This window comes from Dasypus novemcinctus, chromosome 1, assembly GCF_030445035.2.
Source record: "Dasypus novemcinctus isolate mDasNov1 chromosome 1, mDasNov1.1.hap2, whole genome shotgun sequence".
Classification (NCBI taxonomy): domain Eukaryota; kingdom Metazoa; phylum Chordata; class Mammalia; order Cingulata; family Dasypodidae; genus Dasypus; species Dasypus novemcinctus.
The window spans coordinates 208,640,272-208,665,439 of NC_080673.1; the positions used below are offsets into that span (position 1 = coordinate 208,640,272).

General features: G+C 45.4%; 1 protein-coding gene across 5 annotated transcripts in view; it reads left to right on the top strand.

Moving 5' to 3' along the window:
• RNF212 (ring finger protein 212) overlaps positions 1–25,168 on the top strand; it is a 118,179-nt gene that overhangs the window by 58,691 nt on the left and 34,320 nt on the right. For 3 of the 5 annotated variants that reach the window (XM_023585183.2, XM_071217688.1, XM_012520394.3), the window contains 2 exons: positions 10,858–10,914; positions 12,346–12,404. In XM_023585183.2, coding sequence (XP_023440951.1) covers positions 10,858–10,914; positions 12,346–12,404 — 116 coding nt within the window. The remainder of the gene's footprint in view (positions 1–10,857; positions 10,915–12,345; positions 12,405–25,168) is intronic. The other 2 variants (XM_004480399.4, XM_004480400.4) reach the window with 1 other exon arrangement.

Here is a 25,168-nt window from a genome sequence, read left to right on the forward strand (position 1 = left end):
AGGAAGAAGATAAGATATAGGGAAAAAGTAGAGAAAACAGAAAAAGAAAAAATAATAGAGGGAAAAATAGGGTATTCCCTCTTAGGCCAGACGCGTCTGGCTAGACTCATCCTTAGCAGCCACCCACGCCCGCCTGTCTGTCCATACCAGAAGGAGCAACAGGAGGAGAAAAAATGGGCCTGTCGCTCAAGCCCCCAGTGCCTGCTAGGTGCCACCCACCTGCCAGACCCCCTGAAGCAGACCCCTCCCCCAGTGCCCACCTGGGCACCCCTCACTGGCCTGACCACTCCACAGCCCTTTTACCACAACATAATACTCAGAATGTCCAGTTTGCAACGAAGATTTACAAAACCTAAAAAGTGACAGGAAAGTATGGCCCAGTCATAGGAAAAAAATAATTTGAGGTGAACTATTCTAGAAGAAACTCAGTCTCTGGAATTACTAATCAGATATATTAAATCAGCCCTCTTTTTTAAAGTAAACTTTGCTTCAACTTCAAAAATTAAAATAATAGACAAGAGACAGGTTAACAAATTGTGGAAGCATTGCTGTAAAAAATTCTCTCCAGGCATATTTATTTCATTTAGTCCTAAAAAACAAATTCAATTGTTTCTCAAGTTTTCCTAAAGGTACTTAAATTAACACAAATTGGTTAAGTGACATGACCAAGTTTCCTTGTGAATGAAGAAAATGAAAAAAAAATGCTTAATCATACTCATATTTCATAAAACTAAACCCTGTATTCTGTTTTTTTGGACTTTTAGCATTGATGTAGTACCTTCTTGGCCTTTGATACAAAAATATTACAATATTACTGTTACTATAGTCTGTAAGTTACATTAGTTGCATTTTCTCATGTATCTTCATATTCTTAACACCTTGCAGTGGAACATTCTTGTATTTATATTAACCACAGTCCTCATCTACCACCGAAATCACTGTTGTACAGTCTCTAGATTCTCCTCCAGCTTTCTGTCACTTAACATTAACCTCCCTTGACTGTCCCTTTCAGCCACCATCACATTTATAAATCAGCAGTGTTTATCATCCTTACTATAATGTGCTACCGTCAACTCCACCCATTACCACATATTTACAATTGACCTTATTAAGTAAACATTCTATGTACATTCCTCATCAACTCTCCCTTAACCCATATTCCGTCTCCTACTACTGTATACGCTATAGTCCGGCTCCTTAAGTTTTCTTATTGTATTAGTCAGCTGAAGGGGTGCTGATACAAAATACCAGAAATCTGTTGGTTTTTATAAAGAGTATTTGGGGTAGAGACTTACAGTTAGTTGCAGGCCATAAAGCATAAGTTATTTTCCTCACCAAAGTCTGTTGCCAGGTGTCGGAACAGGATGGCTGCTGACATCTGCAAGGTTCAGTCTTCCTCTTCCTCTTCCTCTTCCTCCTCCTCTTAGGCCCTGTGGTCCCAGCTTCTTCCAGCATCAGCTGTAGGCTGGGATAAGTCTTCTCTCTCTCCAGGCTCAGCTGCTCTGTTCTCTCTACAAGGCCAGCAGTAAACTGTCAGGCAAACAGCTCGTCTCTCTTCCCGGGGCCTCTCCTGTTTCTACTGAAGTCTTCTTTCTTTCCTCACATATCTGCTTCTCTGTGTGCCTACTTCCTGGGGCTCCAGCATTAAGACTTCAAACTCCTCCTCTGCCATGTCATCGTACTGACATAGCCCAATCAAAGCCTTAACCATAATTTAAGCAAGTAAAAGTGAAACCTCTGAATCCAATACAGTGTAATATGCCCAGAGGGAAAGCCCAGTTCACAAGCATAATTCATTATCTATTTTTGGAATTCATAAACAGTATCAAACTGCTACACTCATCATATCTTGTTCATCAATGTGATCATATATTTGTCCTTTTGTGTCTGGCTTATTTCACTCAGTATGTCCTCAGTGTTCTTCAATGTTGTCATGTGCCTCCCAGTTCATTTTTTCTTACAGCTGAATAGTAAATGTGGTATATTTACATACCACATTTTGTTTATTCATCAGTTGATGGGCACTTAGCTTGTTTCCATCTTTTAGTAATTGTGAATAATGCCACTGTGAACACTGGTGTGCAAATATCTGTTCACATCCTTGCTTTCAGTTTTTCTGAATATATGCCTAATAACGGGATTTTTTTTGCATAAAAATCAAGTACAATCCTTGTTACTGGGCACACATTGAGAAAGGTGTTATCTGTGACAAGAATACATGAAGATGAGAGATGGAGGTGTGTGTGAACAAAGTATGTGTTGGCTATTGAAGTTCCACTGGTGTCAATACAAACTAAATTGTAAAAGGTGTAAGGTATTAAGTGTAATCCCCATGGAAACCATAAGAAAACACCTAAATACTTTACAAAAATGAAATGAGGAACGGTTACCAGTGACTCATTATAAAAGGTCACCTAAACAAAAAGATAGAAGTAATGTAGGAAAGGAAGGATAAGAAATGCTTAAGGGGGACTGGATGTGGCTCAACTGGTTGAGCACCTGCTTCCTACATGGGAGGTCCCAGGCGTAGTTCCAGGTACCTCCTAACAATAACAACAACAACAACAAAACAAACAACAAGCAAAACAGACAAAAAACAACTCAGGGAAGCCGATGTAGCTGAGTGGTTGAGTGCCGGCTTCCAACATGAGGTCCCAGGTTCAACCCCTGGCCCCCCCATACCTCAAAAAAAAAAAAAACACGATTAGCAAAACGCAGAACTAAGTTTTGCCTTATCAATAATTAGCTTAAAGCTAAATGGATTAAAGACTCCCCTAAAAAAAATCAGAGATTGGCAAAATGGAAAAAGAAGCATGACTCAGCCATATGCTGTTTACAAGAGACTTATCTTAGATCCAAAGACACAAAGGGTTGAAACTGAAAGGGTGGAAAAAATACTCCATGCAAATAGTAATCTGAAGGGAACTGGGGTTACCACGCTAGTATCAAAACTGTTAAAAGAAACAAAGAAAGCCATTATGTATTTTTAAGTGGGTCAATTCAACAAAAAGATAAAACAATTATAAACATATGTGCACCTAACGAACAGGTCCCCAAAATATGAAGAAAATATAAACAGAATTGAAAGGAGAAATATAAATTTCTGCAATAGTAGGTGGAGATTTCAAAACACCACTTTCAATACTGGTTAGAACATCCAGACAGAAGATCAGTATGGAGATAAAGAGCCTGAACAGGGAAACGGACTTTGGCCCAGTGGTTAGGGCGTCCGTCTACCATATGGGAGGTCCGCGGTTCAAGCCCCGGGCCTCCTTGACCCGTGTGGAACTGGCCATGTGCAGTGCTGATGCACGCAAGGAGTGCAGTGCCACGCAAGGGTGTCCCCCGCGTGGGGGAGCCCCACGCGCAAGGAGTGCGCCCGTGAGGAAAAGCCGCCCAGCGTGAAATGAAAGAGCAGCCTGCCGAGGAATGGCGCCGCCCACACTTCCCGTGCCGCTGACGACAACAGAAGCGGACAAAGAAACAAGACGCAGCAAATAGACACCAAGAACAGACAACCAGGGGAGGGGGGGAAATTAAATAAATAAATAAATCTTAAAAAAAAAAAAAAAAAAAAAAAGAGCCTGAACAGCACTATAAACCAACCAGATCTAATGGACACTTCACTCAACACCAGAAGCATACACATTCTTCTCAAGAGCACTAGTATTATTCTCCAGGGTAGACTCTGTTAGGGCACAAGAAAAATCTTGGTACAGTTAAAGACCTTGAAACCCGACAAACTAAGTTCTCAGATCACAATGGAGTGAATCTAGAAATAGCAACAGAAGAAAAACTGGGAAAATGACAAGTAAATTACACTAAACAATGCACTCTTAAACAACCAATGAGTTGAAGAGATTACAAGGGAAATTAGAAAATTCCTGGAGGTGAATGAAAATGAAGACACAACCTACCAAAACATGGCTTACAGTGAAGGCAGTGCTCAAGAGTAAAACTGATAGAATGTACACCTATATTTAAAAGGAAGGAAGGTCTTAAATTGTTAACCTTAGTTCACATATTGAAGAACTAGGAAAAAAGCAAAGTAAACACAAAGTTAGCAGATAGAATGAAATAACTAAAGTTAGAGTGGGGATAAATGCTATAGAGAATAGAAAAACAATTGACAAAATAAACAGAACGAAAATTTAGATCTTTGAAAAAACAAATAACATTGACAAACCTTTAGCCAGATGGCCAAAGAGTGAAAAGGTGCAAATAACTAATATCAGAAATTAAAATGGTGATGTCACTACTGACCTTACAGAAATAAAATATTTATAAGAAAATACTATGAGCAAATGTATGCCAACAAATTCAATAACCTAGACAAAATTGAAACAAATACTAGAACACAAATTACCCAAATTGACTCAAGGAGAAATAGAAAACCTAAGGGAAGGGAAGTGGCTGTGGCTCAATCAGATGAGCCCCCATCCACCATATGGGAGGCCCTCAGTTCACGTCCCAGGACCTTGTGAAGGCAAGCTTGCCCGCGTGCTGCAGAGCACCGCCCAGCCCATAGATGGCCATAGATGCCGCAGAGCGCTGCCCGGCCCGCAGACACTGCCAAGAGCTGACTCAGCAAAAAGTGGCGTGACAAAAGAAGGGAGACAAGCAGGAACACCCAAGAGCCAGCAGCAAATGATCACAGAGAGCAGACAGCACACAAAAAGTCACAAGGGGGGGGGGGGAGATAAAAAGAAAAAGAAAACCTAAGGGGAAAAAAAACAGCCATGTGACAAGTACAGCTATTGGAAAAATAATAAAAAATCTTCCACCATAGAAAAGCCTAGGGCCAGATGGCTTAATCGGTGAAACATTGGTACAAACATTTAAAGAATTAACAACAGTCTTTCTCTTATTCTTCCATAAATTGAAGAGCAGGGATTATTTCCTAAGTCATTCTGTGAGGTCGGCATTACCCTGACAGATAAAGACAGCCCAAGAAAAGAAAATTGTAGTCCAATTTACCTTATATAGATGCAAAATCCTTAACAAAATACTCTCAAACTTAAATACTCAACATATTAAGATTATTCACTCTGACCAAGTGGGCTTAGTCTAGAAATGCAAGGATGGTTCAACATGTGAAAATCATTGTACTATACCACATAAATAGAATGAAGGGGGAAAACCACATAATTATTCCAGTAGATTCAAAAGAGACAGTTGATAAAATCAAGTACCATTTCTTGATTTAAAAAAATACTCTTAAAACTAGGAATAGAAGGTAACTTTCTAAACATGGTAAAGGCCATTTATGAAAAATCCACAGCTAACATCATACTCAGTAGTGAGAGACTGAAAACTTCCCCTTACGATGAAGAACAGGACGAGAATGTCTGCTTTCACCACTGCTAGTCAATATTGTACTAGAAGTTCTAGCCAGAGAAATTAGGCATGAAAAAGAAATAAAAGTTATCAAAATTGAAAAGGAAGAAGGAAGTAAACTATCTCTGTTTACGGAGCATTACCCAAAGTGACCTGTAAGTTCATTGCAGCCTCTAACAAAATCCCTGAAGTCTTGTAAAAATGGAAAAATGAGTCCTCAAATTCTGTATTTAGTCAGCCAAAGGGATGCTGATGCAAAACACCAGAAATCTGTTGGCTTTTATAAAGGGTGTTTATCTGGGATAGAAGCTTGCAGTTACCAGGCCATAAAGCATAAGCTTCCCTCACCAAAGTCTGTTGCCACATGTTGGAGCAAGACGGCTGCTGATGGCTGCAAGGTTCGGGCTTCCTGGGTTCCTCTCTTCTCGGGGCTAGTCTCTCTCTCGACTCAGCTCCTCTGCCCCCTCCACAAGGCCATCTATAGAGTATCAGACACATGGCTCGTCTCTCTCCCTGGGGCACAGTTTCCTCCAGGCTCAGCTGCTCTGCTCCTCTATGCATTTACTTCCCAGGGCTCCAGCATTAAAACTCCAGCCTCCCTTCTCTGCATTGCAGTTTCTCTACGAGCCCCTGCCCATGAAGGGGGCGGGGATGCAGCATCCTACCCATGTGGCCCAATCAAAGCCTTAGTCATTATTTAATCAAGTAAAAGCTGAACCACTGAGTCCAATAATCTAATATGCCCAAAGACGCAGACTAGTTTGCAATCTTATATCTATTTTTAGAATTCATAAACAATATCAAACTGCCACAAATTCATATGAAACTGCAAGGAACCTCAAATAGTCCGAATAATTTTGAAGAGAAGAATAAAGTTAGAGGGCTCACACTACCCAATTTCAAATTGTACTACAAACTACAGTAATCAAAACAGTGGACGGGCATAAAGCTATACATATAGACCAGTGAAACAGAATTGTAATTCCAGAAATAGACACACACATCTATAACCAGTTGGTTTTCAACAAGACCCCTAAGTATATACATTGGGGCCAAAATAGTCTTTTCAAAAAATGTTTCTGGGAAAAACAGATATCCACATGGAAAAGAGTGATGTTAGTTGCCATACCTCAACACCATACACAAAAATTAACTCAATGGATTAAGGACCTAAACATAACAACTACACTAAACCCATAAAACCTTTAGAAGATAGAAGGGCAAATTTTCACGACCTGAAAGTCAGTAGTGGGTTATCGAATATGACAGTAGCACAAGCAGCAAAAGAAACGATAAATTGACATCATCAAAATGAAGAACTTTTGTGCATCAAAGAAATTGTCAAGAAAGTGGAAAAGCAACCTACAAAATGGAAAAAGATAGTTGCAGATCATATATGGGGGAGTAGATGTGGCTTAGGCCACACTGGCCTCCCACGTGGGGGTCCCGGGTTCAGTTCTTGGTGCCCCTATAGAGGTGAGCAAACAATGAGCAGACAGATAAGAGAACCGGCTCGGGGAGAGGGGAATAAATAAATTTTTAACTATCATTAAAAGAAACATAATGGATAAGGGCTTAATATCTAGAAACAGTAAAGAATTACTGCAACTCAACAGCAAAAAGACAACCCCATTTTAAAAAATGGGTTCCGGATTTGAATAGACGTTTTCCCCAAAATATATAAATGGCCAATAAGCATGTGAAAAGATACTCAACATTATCAGCCATTAGGGAAATGCAAATCAAGACTAGAGATACTACTTAACATCAACAAGGATGGCTGTTATTTTCTAAAAAAAGGATATAAGTGTTGGCAAAGAAATTGGAACTCTAATACATTATTGGTGAGAGTGTAGAATGATGGAACAACTATGGAAAGCTGTGTGGCAGTTCCTCAAGAAGTTAAATATAGAATGACCATATGACCTGGCAATTGCACTTCTGGGAATCTACCCAAGGAAAGTGAAAAAGTGAAAACGGAGTCAAGCAGATACTTATTCACCAGTGTTTATAGCAGCACTAGTCACAGTAGCAAAAGGTGGAAACAAGTGTCCATCATCAGGTGAGCGGACGAACAAAATGTGGTACATACACACAGCAGAATGTTACTCAGACATGAGAAAGGACATGCTGCAGTGTGGAAGAACTGAAAATATTGTGCTCAGTGAAATAAGCAAGATACATAAGGACAAATACTGCTTGACGTCACTTATATGAGATGTCTAGAAATAAATTCACAGAGTCAGGAAGTAGATTAGAGGATGGGGGAGGGGTGGTATAGGTTTGGTAGATAGGGAGCGTTTGCAAATAAAATAAATTTTTTAAAACGTGTGAGCACCCGTGCTAGACCCATGGGCCTGCCCCTGATGACAGCATCTGCCTCAAACCACTAGGTTCTTTAACTGAAACTCTCCGTTAGATGTCTTTGGGCCTCAGTCAGCCTTTCCGATCTAGTTGAACAATTTAAAGTGCTCCCTGTTCCTCATAGCTTCTCCACGATGCAGAAATCCCTCCTTTTCCCTTTTCTGTCTGGAGACGCCAGGCAGTAGTGTCTGCAGGCCGTGTGCTTCTCAGGAAGGTTTAAAACAGGCAGCTGGTGCACACGGCGTGCTGATGGGGCCGACGGCCTGCACCCTGGTCCAGCTGCGTCCCCCTCCAGCCCAGGACGTTGCTCTTCTGGCAGCCCTGTCAGCCCCACAGGTTCCTGATAAGAGCAAACCAAGAGGAGTGGGTGCGGCTAGGTGGCAGAGCGCCTGCTTCCTGTGTACGAGGTCCCAGGTTCAGTCCTCGGCACCTCCTAAAACAAAACAAAAACTGGCTGCGCTCTTGAGTCTCTGCGCCGGCCCGGGATGGGAGCCAGGGCTCTCTGCTTTGTGCTTACTGGCCCTCAAGGGTTTGGTTTTCATAATAATTTCGTCAGGCCGATCCTCTGATCCATTCCAAGAGGGAGCACTCTCTAAAATAAAGAGGCCCACCTCTTGCTTTGCTTTCTTCTGTTTTATTAATCAAGTCTAACCCCCTTCTGAGGCTGAAGCCAGCGTCTCCGGTCTCTGGAGCCCGACGCTCGACCCCAGGTCTGCCGAGTCAGACCCGCAGCCAGCTTGAGGAGACAGCAGGGGCTTAGGGGCTCCGCCGGCCCCTGCAGCTCCACGGCCTGGTGGTCGAGCGCCTGAGCGCCGGCCCCACCATAGGGCCTCCTGGCCAGCCCAGGCTGCCCCACCCCAGGGGCCTGTGCCTGGAGGACAGCCCTTGCCACAGCCTCGCCCTTGCCGCCCCACCAGGCGCGTCTCAACAGCCCTGCCCGTGTGAAAAGAGCCGTTTCCCAAAAGATAAAAAGTTTAAAAGAAAAAGAAAACTTTTTAAAAGGAGCCATTTCCTTTCTGGTGAGCCTTGCCGAGCTGCAGTGGCCCCGGTGTCGAGACCTGCCTGCTGGCCATGGCGCGGATGCCTGCGCCACGCTCCTGGGCCACACTAGAAGCTTCCCCGCGGGCTCTTCCAAGTGCTGGTGCCATTTGTTCTTCAGGGCTTGGGTCCTGTGCCCAGACGCGGACCTGGAGTGCGCAGGCAGTGACCAGCATCAGCCTCAGTGTGGGCAGGGGCAGGGGGTGTGGCTTGAGAGCCCCCCTAACGCCACGCTCGCCGTCCAGGTCTGGGCTGGACGCCCATAGGGACACTCGGCACCACCCAGTGCTGCCTGCCGCACTCGGGTCTGGGGTGGAAGCGGAGGCGCCAGCAGACCCACGTGGTCACCGCCCAGAGGCGGGACCCCGGTGGCCCCAACAGCCAGGGGAGCAGCCTGGTTAAGGAAGAGGGCAGGAGCTGCTAGCACAAGCCCCCCTGCGCCCCCACCCAGCGGAGGGCATGGCTGCATCTTCTAGGTGCTGCGGGGAAGCCTGACAGAGGTGGCGCCTGAGCGGTGTAAGGGACAGCAGGACCTCACCTGGTGGGGTGGCATCAAGCGCATGCGGTTCAGCCTCGAGGGCTGTCGGGGCCTCTGTGTCCCCTTCAGAGCGGGCAGAAGTGAGGTCCGTCATCCCCGCAGTGGAGACGTGCACGCCGTTGTTGAGCAGAGTGGGACCGTTCTTCAAGGAGCAACATGCCACGTACTGTCCAGAGCCTCAGAGCTCTGAAAATTCCAGAAATGCTGAAGCCAAGAAATGTGGGAAAACGTGACGCTGGCATTGGTCGTTCTTGATCTGGAACGACTTCTTTACCTGCAGTTCCTTCCTTTGGAAACAGTAGGAAATGCTCATTAGGCAGCTCTTCTTCCCAAGGGGAGTTACCAGCCAGCCCCAGCACCAGCCGGCCACCGGCCACCAGCCAGCCCCCAGTGAGCCATGGCAGAGAAGAAAGGTGCAGCTGGGAAGTGGGTGAGAGGTGCAGACGTTGGGGCTCGGCTCTTCGTCAGCAGCTGGCACCCTCGGGGGTCTGTGGACATGGGGTGGCAGGAGTTAAAGAAGTCACTCTGGGGAAACGGACTTTGGCCCAGTGGTTGGGGCGTCCGTCTACCATATGGGAGGTCCGCGGTTCAAACCCCGGGCCTCCTCGACCCGTGTGGAGCTGGCCATGCGCGGTGCTGATGCGCGCAGGGAGTGCCGTGCCACGCAAGGGTGTCCCCCGCGTGGGGGGGCCCCCACGCGCAAGGAGTGCGCCCGTGAGGAAGCCGCCCAGCGTGAAAAGAAAGAGCAGCCTGCCCAGGAATGGCGCCGCCCACACTTCCCGTGCCGCTGACGACAACAGAAGCGGACAAAGAAACAAAAGCAGACAAAGAAACAAGACGCAACAAATAGACACCAAGAACAGACAACCAGGGGAGGGGGGGAAATTAAATAAATAAATAAATCTTTAAAAAAAAAAAAAAAAAAAAAAAAAAAAAAAAAAAGAAGTCACTCTGTAGCATTCCGAGACTCTGTTTCCTAATCCAATAGCTTAACGGCATAGCTCCTTCCTCTTCTTACTTTAACACTTGGCTCTTACGTTGGTACTCTTGGAGACCTGATTCAAATTTGAAATCACAGCAGAAGTGGGATTTGGCTCTCGGTGGGAGGCCCACAGGTCCAGCACGTTCTCTGGCTGGCACTGTTTGGTCAGGAGGCTGTGCTGTGACCAGTCGCTGTTCCAAAAGACAGTGTGCTGTGATTGGCCCAGCATGGGCTGCGAGCCCTGTCCCCCCACCAGGGCTCAGCAGCACCTCACAAATCACCTAGAAAGGAAGAGAACAGCCAGGCATTTCTTGGCTCTTCGTGTCAATCAAGTAACCTCATTTTATTTGCATTAACCGTCTGGCCTGTGATTTATTCCTTCATTGAGCACAGAAGGGTTGAGTGTCTCCTCGGGCCAGGTGCTGGGATCATGGTGATGAGCCCCCAGCCCGGCCCCGCGGGACCCACGACTGGGGGGAGGAGACACGGGTCTGTGCAGTGGGGCATGCTGGAAATTGCGTTTAAAGTTCCTTCTGTGACAAATGACCTTTGAGAGAGGCATGTCCAGTGTCAGCACTGAAGTGTGTTCTATTCTCAGATTTCAGAATTTCAAGAGAAACACAGGAAGAGGTTGTTAGCCTTCTATAGAGAAAAGGTAAATCTAACTGCCTTATTGCCTCTTGAGTTTCCTGCCCTTCTCGTTTAAAGGCAGACTTGGTGTCTGGACCACGAGGGGCTCCAGCCCCGGGGCTGGCTCGCGTTGCGCCCGCAGGCTGAGTTGAGACCCCAGCCTGTTCGCACGACACCCGTGGGCAGGCGACCCAGTTGTGGTAGTTTTGCTTTGGGGAATGTTGGGATGTTGGTTCTTTGAAATACTGACCCATCATTACAGCTAAAACTCATTAGAAACGTTTTCTTACACTGTAACTCTGAATTATGCTCTGGCTAGTCGTTGTAAAAGGAAATTAGAAATACCTATTCGAGTTATAAAATATTTTTCTTACTTGATTTTTAAAACCATAGGGAAAACAAAACTTTAGTAAAAATACTGATGAATAAACTGGAGCTCCAGTTCTGCCTTAATCCCCAGGACTCGGGTGTGAGTGCTCCATGGAGGGACGTGGAGGGCGGACAGGGAGAGGAGCGTGTGGAGCTGGGAGGGCGGGCTGAGCGGCGGGAGGAGGGGAGCGGGCCGGAGCCGCCGCGCCGGCCTCTTGCCCGTCCTGACAGTCAGCTCCTCTCTAGCCAGCCTCTTCTGTTGGCTTGTTTGCATAAAAGCTCTTTTTGTGAGAGTTTTGAAGGGTTTGGAGTAAGTGGAGACGGGCTTTGGAGCCTCGGGATCCTGGGCCCCTAACCCGGAAGCCCCTCCCTGCAGCCCTGGGCTGTCTCGGGCTGCGCTGCCCTTTCTGGGTGGAGCGTGCGGGGAGGGCTGTGCCCCCAGGCCCCGGCCTCCTGCCTCCCCCCAGTCCCTCTTGGGCCTGAGGCTGCCCGAGCTGGGGAGGCACTGTGGCGGGAGATGGCAGCCTGCTTTGCCCTGCCCCTGCCGCTTGCAGCCAGCTTAGTCCAGCCTCCTGGGCCCAGCACTGCGGCCTGGACACCTGCCTGAGGCTGGAGGTGTCTAAGCGGGCCCTTTTCCTGGTGGTTCCTGGCCTTGGGCCGGGCCTCAGCTGAGCCCTTCCTTCTGTCTTTTAAATGCTCGCAGCAGGCCTGGAAGAGCGATGCCATGGAGCCTTTTGTCGGAGACTCCCAGCAGCGACTGGTGTGCGCAGCCAGGGCGGCAGGGCCAGGTCCCCGCACGGGTGCCTATGCAGGTGGCACCCCCAAGCGTCCCGAGATTCTGAGGCCACTTGGACCTGCCGTGCTAAAGCCCTGACGGTGCCGCTCACGGGGCTCCCATCACGTCTGGGTGGGCCCTGGCGCGGAGACGGGCTGCGAGGGTGGGAGGCCTTTCCAAGGGCTTGTTGCGGCTGCACACACAGCCCGAGGGCAGCGCAGTGCTGCTCACGCTGATTCGTGGTTTAAGAAGTTTAAAGGTCAGAAAGTCTTTAAACGGCCACTTAACTTGAAGCTGTTCAATTATGTCTAGATCTTGAGGTTGGAGGAGTCCCTCAGGAGGTCAGTGCTGCAGAAGGATCATCTCCACAGGTAAGGTCCCTGCGGGGTGCACGGGGGCACCGGTGCGCGAGACAGGCAGGGCACGCCGCTGCCACAGCATCTGGGGGCGTCCGTCTGGCCACTTCGCTGTCAGTGCAAACAGAAGCAAATCATCTCCAGGGGCCACAGGCCTGAAGTGAGGAAGAAGAGCCAGAGAGGGAGCAGATGTGGCACAGGGGCTGAGCACCAGCTTCCCACCTTTGAGGCCCCAGTTTCAAACCCTGGCCCCAGTACCTCAAAAAATTTTTACAAAAATAAAAAAGAAGAGCCAGAGAGATTGCTGCCGGTACAGACTTGGCCATGCCCCAAGTGGGCCGGAAAGAGCATTTTCATTTACTAGAAACTTTGGTCAGAGTAGAAATGCTGGGAAAGCTGGAGGGGAGGAAAGGAGGTGACAGCTTCCCTTTGTGGGGGTGGGTCAGGGTCCCCAGGGGTTCCCAGGGCAATAGAAAGGGCCCAGCTGGTGGCCTGGAAGGACAGAGTGGGCGAGGGGGCACTGCAAGCCCATTAGACACTAAGTTTAGCCTTTTCTTTTTTTTTTTTTTTTTTTAAAGATTTATTTATTTATTTAATTCCCCCCCTCCCCTGGTTGTCTGTTCTTGGTGTCTATTTGCTGCGTCTTGTTTCTTTGTCCGCTTCTGTTGTCGTCAGCGGCACGGGAAGTGTGGGCGGTGCCATTCCTGGGCAGGCTGCTCTTTCTTTTCACGCTGGGCGGCTTTTCCTCATGGGTGCACTCCTTGCGCGTGGGGCTCCCCTACGCGGGGGACACCCTTGCGTGGCACGGGCACTCCTTGCGCGCATCAGCACTGCGCATGGCCAGCTCCACACGGGTCAAGGAGGCCCGGGGTTTGAACCGCGGACCTCCCATATGGTAGACAGACGCCCTAACCACTGGGCCAAAGTCCGTTTCCCAAGTTTAGCCTTTTCTGAAAATGTACCTACATGTAGAACGCTGTGTTTATAAGGGCACTGCAGTGAGTAGGTGATGCGTTTCACAAGACATGTCAAAAATTGCAAAAAGTAACCAAAATGATGCCTGAAAATATTAAGTTCCAATACCTAGAACATCTAGCCAATTCAAATTCTCAATTGTCCCTTTTAGCTAATCAGTGCCTGTACCACATTGCATCTGTTCTGAATGTGCCTTTTCTTTTTTTTTGCATTCAAAGCCCCTGAAATTTGGAGTCAGTAACATGCCATAGTTCAGTTTCTAAGTACTGAATAAATACGGTGAATCTTAGAGAGTCAGCGATCACTTCAGTTTTATGAAATAGAGTGTAATTTTCCATTAAGCATTTTTAACAGGTTCTGTGTTCAGAAGTCCGAATCTGGTAGGTTGCACATCACCTTGAAGGCCACGGAAGGCGGTGGCCCTGTTGGAGTTGCCGTCTGCCTGCACTGCGGGGATGGCCCCTCAGGGCATCACAAGGTGTCCCTGTGCTGGCAGCCAAGGAGCACATGCAACACGGCAGCCGAGGCCAGAGAAGAACCTGTGCCTGTGTCAACAGTGTTTTGTGGTCCTGCTCCTGACTGATCAGTCTTTGCTTTGGGACAGAATTTGCCTCCTTCTGGAATGAAAAGGGCTATTTCAGCTGTCAGTGTTTTAGGTTATAAGAGTTGCTGTGTGCATATTCTGTGAACTGTGGGTGCTAGGGGTCAGTAAACTGCAGGCCAGCTCTACCTCAGCTGAACTAAAAATGGCTTTACATATTTAAAAGGTGGTTAAAAAATAAAATAAAATAAAAAGAATGTGTGACAGATTGTGGGAAAAGTGATGGGATAGGAAGCTCCAGGATTCAGTCCCTCCACTAAAACAACTGTGCATTGGCAGGGACTTCCTGAATCAGCTATTTTGGAATTCTAGAGCCTAGTGAAACATGTGCAGCATTCAGGAAAGAGGTGGATGCAGGGACTGGTAAATTGTGGTAAATCTGGTCCATTTCGCTGTTCATGAGCAACTCCATTCCCCACCCCAGTGCACGGCAGGCAGCGGTGGGAGCTGCAGCCTGGATTCCTAGCACAGCTTGCTGGTGCCATGGTGTGCTGCAAGACCTAGTCCCCCAGAGTCTGGGCTGGGGTGGTCTAATCGCTTTTGACCGGCCATTTCAGATCTCTAGAGGGCCATTGCTCCAACCCTCCTGAGGCAAAAGCAGCAGAAAAGTTTTTTAGAAGCTGTAACTTGTTTGCCTTTTTTCACTTTTCTTTTTCCATTCTATGTTTGGGAGCAAAAATAGTTTGGAAAATTCACAAAATCATGGCTCCAACTCTCAACAAGAAAAACTGTTAAAAATTTAAAATCCCAAAGGAGTAGAACAAAATTTCCAGTATAACAACATAATACACAGCCTGTCCAGTATTCAACAAAAAAATTACAGAACACACACAGAGACAGGAAAGTATAGCCCAGTCACAGGAAAAAAGATTTCCCCACATACCTTCTCTAAGGAAGCTATTAGTCAAAGACTTTAAATAAACTGTTTAAAATATGTTCATTGAGCTAAAGGAATCCATCTACAAAGAATGAAAGGAAGTTCAGGAAACATTGTCTTAAAAAAAATAAAGAGAAATTATAAAAAGGAACCAAACAAAATTTGAAGCTGTTAAGATATAGTGATTGAAATGAAAACCTCAGTAGATGTATACAACAGCAGATTTGAACAGGTAGAAGACAGGAGCAGCAAACTTGAAGATATGATAATTGAGATTATCTGTGTTAGGAGCAGAAGGAAAATGAACAGAACCTGAGGGACTCGTGAGACACCATCAAGAAAACCAACATACACATCACCAGAGTCACAGAAGAACAAGAGAGAAAGGGGCAGGAAAAGTGTTTGAAGAAATAGTGGCTGGAACTTCCGCAATCTGGTGAAAGACATGAATATGCACATCCAGAAAGTGCAAAGAACTCAAGCAGGATAGATTCTAAGAGATCTACACCAAGATACATCAGAGCAAAATTGTCAAAATCCAAAAACAGAGGATCTTGAAAGCTGCAAGACAGGAGCAACTTGTCACATACAAGGGACCCCTAGTAAGACTGAGAGGAGTTCTCACAAGAAACCATGGAGGTCAGAAGACAGTGGGAAGACATATTTAAAGTCTTTATAGAGAAAAACAGTCAACCAAGAAGTTTATATCTGTCAAAATTATCCCTCAGTATTGAAGATTAAGACATTTACAGATAAACAAAAGTTGAAAGACTTCATTACCAGAAGATCTTCTCTACAAGAAATACTAAAAGAAGTCCTCCAAGCTGAAAGAAAAGGACACTAGACAATAACTTAAAGGCATAATGAGAAATAAAGAACATTAGTGGGCAGCGGACTTGGCCCAGTGGTTAGGGCGTCCGTCTACCACATGGGAGGTCTGCGGTTCAAACCCTGGGCCTCCTTGCCCTGTGTGGAGCCGGACCATGGGCAGTGCTAATGCACACAAGGAGCGCCGTGCCACGCAGGAGTGTCCCCGCGCAGGGAGTGCACCCCATAAGGAGAGCTGCCCAGCGCGAAAGAAAGTGCAGCCTGCCCAGGAATAGCGTCGCACACACGGAGCGCTGAAACAACAAGATGACGCAACAACAACAACAAAAAGAAACACAGATTCCCGTGCCGCTGACAACAACAGAAGTGGACAAAGAAGACACAGCAAGTAGACACAGAGAACAGACAGCTGGGGTGGGGGGAGGGGAGAGAAATAAATAAATAAATAAATAAATAAATCTAAAAAATAAAAAATAAAAATAAAGAACATTAGTAAAGGTAACTGTATAAGTATAAAACCCTATAAATATAAAATCCTATATCATTTTACTTTTGGTTTGTAATTGCGTCCCCCCCCAAGTGATTTAACAGACAAATATGTAAAATAGTCATTAAAACCTATTTAAGGGCGGTGGATGTGGCTCAAGCAGTTGAACACTTGCTTCCCATATGGGACATCCAGGGTTTGGTCCCCGGTGCCTCCTAAAAGAAACAAACAACAATCAAAAATGAAAAATACTTGGGAGCTGATGTGGCTCAGTGGTTGTGCACTGGCTTCCCACATACGAGGTCTCAGGTTTAATTCCCATCCCTGGTACCTCAAAACAAACAAAAAACTCTATTTAAAAGGGTATACAGTGGATTAAAATGTAATCAGAGACTAACTGTATAAAGAGAAGAGGGGTAGAATTATATAGAAGTAGACAGTTTGTATACTACTGAAACACTAGGTACTATTTGGACCAAGTTGGTATTAATTTGTTAATTGTAGTTACAAGGTGATGACTAAGAATATAACAAAAAAATATGGAGAAAGGAAAGAAGGGAATCAAAACAGGACTCTATAAAACATCAACTAAATACAAAAAAAAAAGGTTGAAGTGGGATAATTGAGGAAAAAAACTACAGAAGACAAAGCGCTAAATGGCATACTTCCTTCCCAGTCATTACATTAAACATCAGTAGATTAAACTTGTAGCAGTTTGACATAGTTATGAATCCAAAAATAGATATTGACTTATGTTTGGAATCTGGTTTGTACCTGGGCATGATTAAGTTATGATTAGGGCTTTGACTGGATCACATCTTTAGGGCATTGAGTCCCCACCCCTTGGTGGATGGGGACTCAGGTAAAAGGTATGGCAAAAGACAGAGTTGGAGTAGTTCTTGATGATGGAGTTTTGATGATGGAGTTTGATGCTGAAGCCTTAAGCTGGAGCCCCGGGAAGTAAGCACAAAGAGGAAAGAGAAACAAGACCCTGGAAGAGAGGAACCCAGGATGCCGGAACCCTCACAGACATTGGCAGCCATCTTGCTCCAACACGTAGAAATAGACTTTGATGAGGGAAGTAGCTTGTGCTTTATGGCCTGGTATCTATCCTACCCCAAATAAACACCCTTTATAAAAGCCAGCAGGCTTCTATATTTTGCATCAGCATCCCTTGGCTGACTAAGACACTCCTCTGCCAAGAGATTGGCAGATTAGTTGGAAAAGGATACTCTATCTGTGCATCTACAAGAAACTTACTCTTAGGTAGAAAGACACAAAGATGTTGAAAGTAAAAGGAAGGAAAATATATTACATGCAAACAGTAATCAGAAGAGATTGATTTGCTCTATTATTGTCAGACAAAATAGTTTGTCAATACAGATTATATGAGACAAAAAAAGATGTTATATATCGATAAAAGAGTCAATCCTAAGCAAGAAGATATAACCGTTATAAACACTGAAAGGAGAAATTTCTCCAAAATAGTGGGAGACTTCAATATACTTTCAATAATTGATAGACCATCTGTCTTAGTTTGCCACAGGGCTGCTGATGCAAAGTATCAGAAATGGGTTGGCTTTTATAATGGGGATTTAGTTGGGGTAAAAGCTTACAGTTCTCAGCCCGTGAAATACCAAAGTCAAGGTGCCAAGATGCTGTCTCACCAAAGTCAACTACTGGTGATCCTGGATCCTGCCATGTGGTGATCAGGCATATGGCAGGGTCCGTCTCCCTTTGAGCTGCTCCATGGGTCCAGCCTCTTGGGGACTTTGTGCTTCAGCTTTGACTGCTAGCTATCCTTGAGTCCTCTCTCATAGCAAGGTCAAAAGTGGTAGCTTCCTTTCTCTGTGTCTCTTTGTGTTTTCATTTACATCAACTCCAGTGAGATGGTGGAGATTGAACCCAAGTCAGGCTTCACTGATATAGTCCAGTCAAAAGTAATCTAATCAGGTGATCTAAAGTGAATCTAATGAAATCAAAGGATACCACACACACAGGAATAGATCAGTTTAAGAACATAATCTTTTTTGGGGATTCACCAAATTCAAACTAAACAATATCAGTAAGGAAATAGAGGACTTAACACTATTAACCAGTTAGACCTAAATGACATGTATAGAACCACTCCACCCAACAACAGTAGAATACACATTCACCTCTAGTGCACATGGAACATTTTCTAGAAGAGACCATTTTAGGCCACAAATCAAATCTTACTAAATTTTAAAATATTGAAATCATTCAAAGGATCTCAGACCACAGAGGAATAATGATAGAAATCAGTAATAGAAGAAAAACTATAAATTTTACAAATATGTTGAAATTAAACAGCACAATATTAAACAACAAATGGATCAAAGAAGAAATAACAAGGAAATTAGGAAATATATTGAAATTGGGAAAAATATTCAAGTGAAAATGAGAACACAACATATAAAACCTTATGGGATATAGTGAAGGCAGTGTTTAGAGGGAAATTTATAGCTCTAAATGCCTACATTTAAGAAGTAAGGTCACAAATCAATAATTTAACTTCATACCTAAAGAAACTACAACTAGAAGAGCAAACTAAACCCAAAGTTAGAAGAAAAGAAATAAAGATTAGCACAAATAATAATAATAAAAAAGAGAAATGGGAAAAAAAGATAAGCACAGAGAAAAATGAAAAATAGTAGAGTGAATCAACAAAGCCAAAGGTGGTTTTTTTAAAAAGATGAATGAAGTTTACAAATCTTTAGCCAAATTTAACAAAGCAAAAGAGAAAGGGGACACAAATAACTAAAATCAGAAATGAAAGTGTGGACCCTACTACCAGTGTTACAGAAATGTAAAGGATTATAAGAAGGTTGTATGAACATTGTAAACCAACAAATTAGAAAACCTAAATGAAAGTGACAGATTCTTTGAAACATAGAAACTGCATTATCTAGCACAAGAAGAAATAGAATATCTCAGCAGACCTTTAGCAATTAAAAAGATTGAATCAGTAGTTTAATGCCTCCCTATAAAGAAGAGTACAATACCACATGTTTCACTGCTGAGTTCTACCAAACATTTAAAGAAGATTTAACACCAATTCTTCTTAAACTCTTCAAAAAAATTGAAGGGGACAGAATACTTCCTAACTCATTCTGTGAGGCCATTGTTTTCTTGATACCAAAGCCAGATAAAGGCAGTACAAGAAAAGAAAACTACAAACCAACAATATCCCTTAGGAATATAGATGCAGAAATTTTCAACAAAATACTGGCAAGCCAAATCCAACTTTTTATCAAGAAAATTATACACTGTGAACAAGTGGGATTTATTCCAGGAGTACGGGGATGTTTCTACATAGGAAAATTAATCAGTGTAATTTACCACATCAACAGAATGATAGGGAAAACCGTCTCAATTGTTGGAGAAAAAACATTTGACAAAATCCAGAATCCTTTCATGATAAAAAACACTCGGAAAACTAGAAATAGAAAGAAACTTCAACACAATAGAGGGAATTTATGAAACACCCACAACAGATATCATCCTCAGTGGTTAAATAGTGAAAGCTTTCTCCCTAAGATCAGGAACAAGACAAGGATGCCCATGGTCACCTCTTTTATTCAGCATGATACTGGGAGTTTTATCCAGAGCAGTCAGGCAAGAGAAAGAAATAAAAGTCATACAAACTAGAAAGGAAGAAGTAACATTCCCTATTTACAGATGACATGGTTCTAGATAAAGAAAATTCCAAAGGATCCACAAGAAAGCTACTAGAACTAATAAATGAATTCAGCTAAGTTGCAGGATACAAGGCAAACATGCAGAAGTTGGCTGGCTTTTTATACACCAGTAAGGGACACTCTGTAAAGGAAATCAAGAAAAAACACCTAGGAATAAGTTTAGCCAAAGAAGTGAAAGACTTATATACTGAAAACTCCAAAAACAAAAATTGTAAAGCCTACAAAATTAAAGAAAATCTAAATAAAGGGGAAGACATCCCATGTTCATGGATTGGACGACTTACTACTGTTAGGATGGACCCTGAAAACCCTGGATTTGATCTACAAACACAATGCCATCCCTATCAAAACTCTATATCCCTTTTTTGCAGAAATGGAACAGCCAATCCTCAAATTCATTTGGAATCACAAATGGCCCTGAATAGCCAAGACAGCCTTGAAAAATAAGAACAAAGCTGGAGGACTCTCACTTTCTGATGTAAAAAGTTTCTACTAAGCTGTAGTAATGAAAAGAGCGTGGTCCTGGCATAAGGGTAGACTTATAGACCAGTGGGCTGGAATTGAGGATCCAGAAATAAACGCACACATCAGTTGATTTTTGACAAGGGCCCAAGTCTCTTCAATAGGGAAACAATAATCTCTTCAATAAATAGTGCTGGGGCAACTAGAAATCTATAAGCAAAAGACTGAGTGTGGACCCCTGCCTCTCACCATTACAAAAATTAATTCAAAATAGAATGACCTAAATATAAGAGCTATTACTATGAAAGTCTTACAAGAAAATATAGGGATATATCTTCAGGACCTTGTAGTAGATAGTAATTTTTAGAATTTACACCAAAAGCACAAGCAACAGCAACAACAAAAGTAGACAAAATGGACTTCATCAAAATTCAAAACTTTTGTGCATCAAAGAAAATTATGAAGTGAAAAAACAGTATGCAGGGTGGGAAGAAGTGGTTGCAAACCATGTATTTGGAAACGTGATGAGTTTAATACCAAGAATACATAAAACATTCCGACAACTCAACAACAAAAGGACAAACAGCCCAATTTTAAAAGGGACTAAAAATTTGAATAGATATTTAAAAAAGATGGTCATATGGTCAATAAGTATATAAAAAGAGAAATGCAAATAAGATACAACTTCAAACCCACTAGGTTGGCTATTATTTTAAAAAGCAGAAAATAATAAGTGTTTGTGAGGAAGTGGAGAAATGTGAACCCTGATGCATAGTTGGTTTCCAACCAAAATGAGGCAGCCACTGTGGAAAACAATCTGGTGGTTCCGCAGAAAGTTAAACAGAGGATTATCATGTGACCCAGCAATTATACTTCTAGTTATAGACCAGAGGAACTTAAAGCAGGGACTCAGATATTTGTCCAACAGTGGTCTTTGTAGAATTGTTACAGCAGCCAAAAGGTGGAAGCAACCGCAGTGTCCATCAGCAGATGGCTGGATAAGCAGATGCCCATATGGTCTATTCATACAGCGGAACATTATTCAGCCACGAAAAGTGAGGAGCTGGTACACTTTACAGTATGGGTAAAGAAACTAGCCAGGCACAAAGGGACACATGTCGTGGGGTTTATATTTTATGAAATACTTAAATAAGCAAATTCATACAGACAGAAAGCAGAACACTGGTTGCCAGGGGTGGTGAGGGGGCAAATGGGGAAACTTCATGGGTAGGAGTTTCAGTTTGGGATGACGAAAATAGTCTGGAAATAGGTAGTGGCAGAAGTTACCCAATATTGTCAGTGTACTTAATGTCACAGAATTGTCCACTTAAAAATGGTTAGGATGATTTTATGTTTATATTTTGCAGCTGTTAAAATAAATTTTTTAACAGTTTTAAAAGAATATGCAGCAAAAACCATATGTGGTCTGTGAAGACTGATGTAGTCACTAGAGGCCCTTTCCAAAGAAGGTTAGCCATCCTGCGCTAAAGCGTGGGAAGCATGTGCAATATGTCTAAGTGTGGAATTACTTTTGTTTATCCTCCTTGGTGTATACCTTGCTTTCTGTGAATTAGTATTAGTGTCTTCCATTATTTCTGGAAAATCACCAGCCGTTATCTTTTCATATATTGCCTGCTTTCCTCCTCCTGCTCCAACTCTGGTACAAACATATTAGCCCTTCTTCTGTTTTCCATGTCTCTTAACCTTTTATTTTATCACTTCTCTCTTCTTAGGTCCCTCAGATGCATTCTAGGTTATTTCTCCAGGTCCATCTTTCCATTCCCTAATTCTCTGTTCAGCTCTATTGCTACCTCACTTCATTGAGTTTTCACTTTGACTGTCATGTTTTTACATTTCTAGAGTAGTCTAACCATTTTGATACTATCGTGTTTTGCTTATTTTTGTTTTCTTCATCTTTTATTTAAGCATTTGATATGCTGTTTTTAATTTGTAACTTAGTTAGTTATGACAGCATCATGAAACTAGAGGTAAATTTAGAATGTTCCTAAAGAGTCTTGGGATGTGCATGTGTTTATTTAACCAAAGACCAGTCCCAGCCTCCCTCCCCAGACTCCCTCTCTGCGCCCTCAGGAGTCCAAGCCTATGTTTTCCTTCGGCTCTTGAGATTGCCCGTTCCTGGTGGGCCGTGACCTTGGAGGGGGTCACACTGCCGGATCGTCTTCTGGAAGCCTGAGGCTGTACGCCCGTGCCTCCCTCCTGAAGGACCTAGACCTGCTTCTGCCAGGGCGGTGGCTCGTGCCCACGCCCAGCGCCTCTCGCTCTGCTGGGCCCACGCGGTGTCTCCGTGGGCTGGGCATTCATGGCTTCCTTTCTGCTGGTTCGCTTTTGGGGTGGGCCAGGAGCCAGCACCTGCCTGCAGAGGTGCTTGGGGGTGCTGTGCTTGCCCTGCACGTGCAGAATACATGGCATCGCGTGGTGCTGCGGCCACCAGCCACTCGAGTCTCCACTGAGCTTGTGCTCCAGCGCAGTTCCCAGCTCGCTCTCCATTGAGCACCTCGTGTGTTCCCAGCACAGGTCTCTATTGAGCGCCTTGTGTGTTCCCAGCACAGGTCTCCATTGAGCACCTCCATGTTCCCGTTGCAGGTCTCCATTGAGCACCTACTGTGTTCCCAGCGCAGCTCCTGCTCTGGCAGTTCAGAGGGGGCAGGACAGCTCCCTGACCTCAGCAAGCTTGACTTTTAGGGGAGGGCTAGAAGATGAACATATCCTTTGTCCGACAGGGCCATGCTGTGGGGAGAAATGAAGTTGAGGATGGGTGCCAGTGAGGCAGGGTGCCAGGAAGGTCCTTGAAGACCTGAGATGGTGAGCCATCGCAGAGTCGCCTGCTCTGGGCTGGTTTGACCCCCAAACGGAGCTCCTAAGGGCCTGGGTGGCTTCGTCTCAGGTGCCTGGTTCCCAGCCTGCACCTGTCCCAGAGTGCCACGCTCAGGGCTGCTGGGACGCAGCCCGATGCTGCCACCTCCGCTCTGACCGCCTCATGAGAAATTCAAGCAAAAGGGGCCCGCTGGCCCAGGACCCAGGCCAGGGCATGCCCCTTGACCAGGAGGGCGCGTGCTGGGTGGCGCGGCCGGCGCTGACCTCAGGCCGGGCGGCTGTTTGCTGCCTGCTGTCCCGTGGACGCAGGCACAGGACTTGCAGACCCGCAGAACCACCGAGCGGCCCTTCCCCAGCAGCCCCTCGCCTGGAGGCTTAAAAACTGACTAGCTCAGCCCCTCCCGCACCTGTGGCTTCATTTCATGTATTTCACGCCTGCCAATGGCTGTTTGTCCGGCCGCAGTTGCATTTTCAAGGCATGGTTATGTAAGTGGTGCGATTGTTGGTGTCGTTTGCTGTCAGCGCTGGGGAGGCAGCCAGGCAGGCTCTGAGCATTCTAACTGGTCTGTTTACCCTGCTCCTGTGCAAGCCTGATAACTGCTTTGGGCTGTTTCATATTTCTTACTATGCTTTCAGTTGACATAAATTATTTGAAAGTAAACTTTTATGGTTTAGCTCAATACCTTTTCTCCATCTAGTTAGTATGTAGTCATTGCAACAAACATCTTTCAACACAGTAAAAGCCTCAGTTTCAATTAAGTAATACCTAAAAAGGAAAAATATAAAGACACATGCTGCTGAAATAGACTAAGCTGTGCCTAACACCAAGGTTTTTATGGTAGCTCCTTCAAAGCGAGTGGCCATCACTCCCGCCTCTAGACCGGCAGCGTCTGGGAGGTGTGCAGGGCTGGTCTCTGGCTAGAGCCTGTTGGTTTCACGAGTCCTTCCTGGACTTGCCCACGGTTCATTTCCCATCCTGGCTGCGCCCGCGTCCCTGAGCCTCAGAGACCCGAATGACTGTCAGCAGCGTGCGCATGCAGTTGCACCAGCCCCAGTGTTTCCTTGGGCAGGAGGAGAGACCGGAGCTACATGGTGGCGTTTCTCAGACACGGGGAACAGGGCAGGTGCTGCTTCATTCCTGAGGACAGGGCTGCTGAAGTTACGTGGCGCACGTGTGAGCATGGCAGGACTTCAGCCCCTGTGGTCTGCCAGCCTCCCGCTCACCTGGCGAGGCTCGGGGCCATCAGAGCAGCCAGCCCTGTGGCCGTTGTGGCCCGGCCGGGGCGGTCGTGTGGCCACGTGGGACTGGCAGGAACTATCCGAGAGGAGCAACTTGCCTTTCTCAGGACAGCTGGGCTGAGCCGTCAGCCCCCATGCGGGGGGGGTGGCTCTCCCAGAGGAGGCAGCACCCCTGCCCCTCGGCCCTGACCGGTCCTGGCTGTGGGGCCCCTGAGCTTCTGTAAACGCTCCACTTCTCCTGCTACTTCTTAAGTGACTTGTTTGTGCCGGGGCGGCGTCTCTGCTTCTCCGTTCTGCCTTCTTGGTCTCTCCTCGTTCCGTCTTTTCCTCCCCTGGGGATGCCCAGTGGCATTTCCCCTCCAACCTCTGCTGGTTATTTAAGGAGTTACCACCCGGAGTGCGGGTGTGTGTGGTGTGCGGCCGGGCCGTGCATCCCAAAGCGCAGAGCAGGTGTCCTTCCCTCAGGAAGTGGGGCCTGGGCCCCGGGAGAGCTGGCCTCGGAGGAGGAGGTGGGCGGGACTGAGGCCAGGGCTGGGCTGGGCAGGTCTGGACACTCTAGGTTATGGGGAGAATGTTGTTTATTTTAAAGACGAGTCCCCAGGAGGGGGTTTTAAGAAGGGAGGCGGGCAGGGCCCCGGTCTGTAACAAAGTGCGGTCTGACAGCACCTGGAGACAGACTTGGGCACATGCCGGCGGTCCTGTCGTGTGGCCGTGTGCTCATGTCCACGCCTTTCACGGCAGCTGATGTGTTTC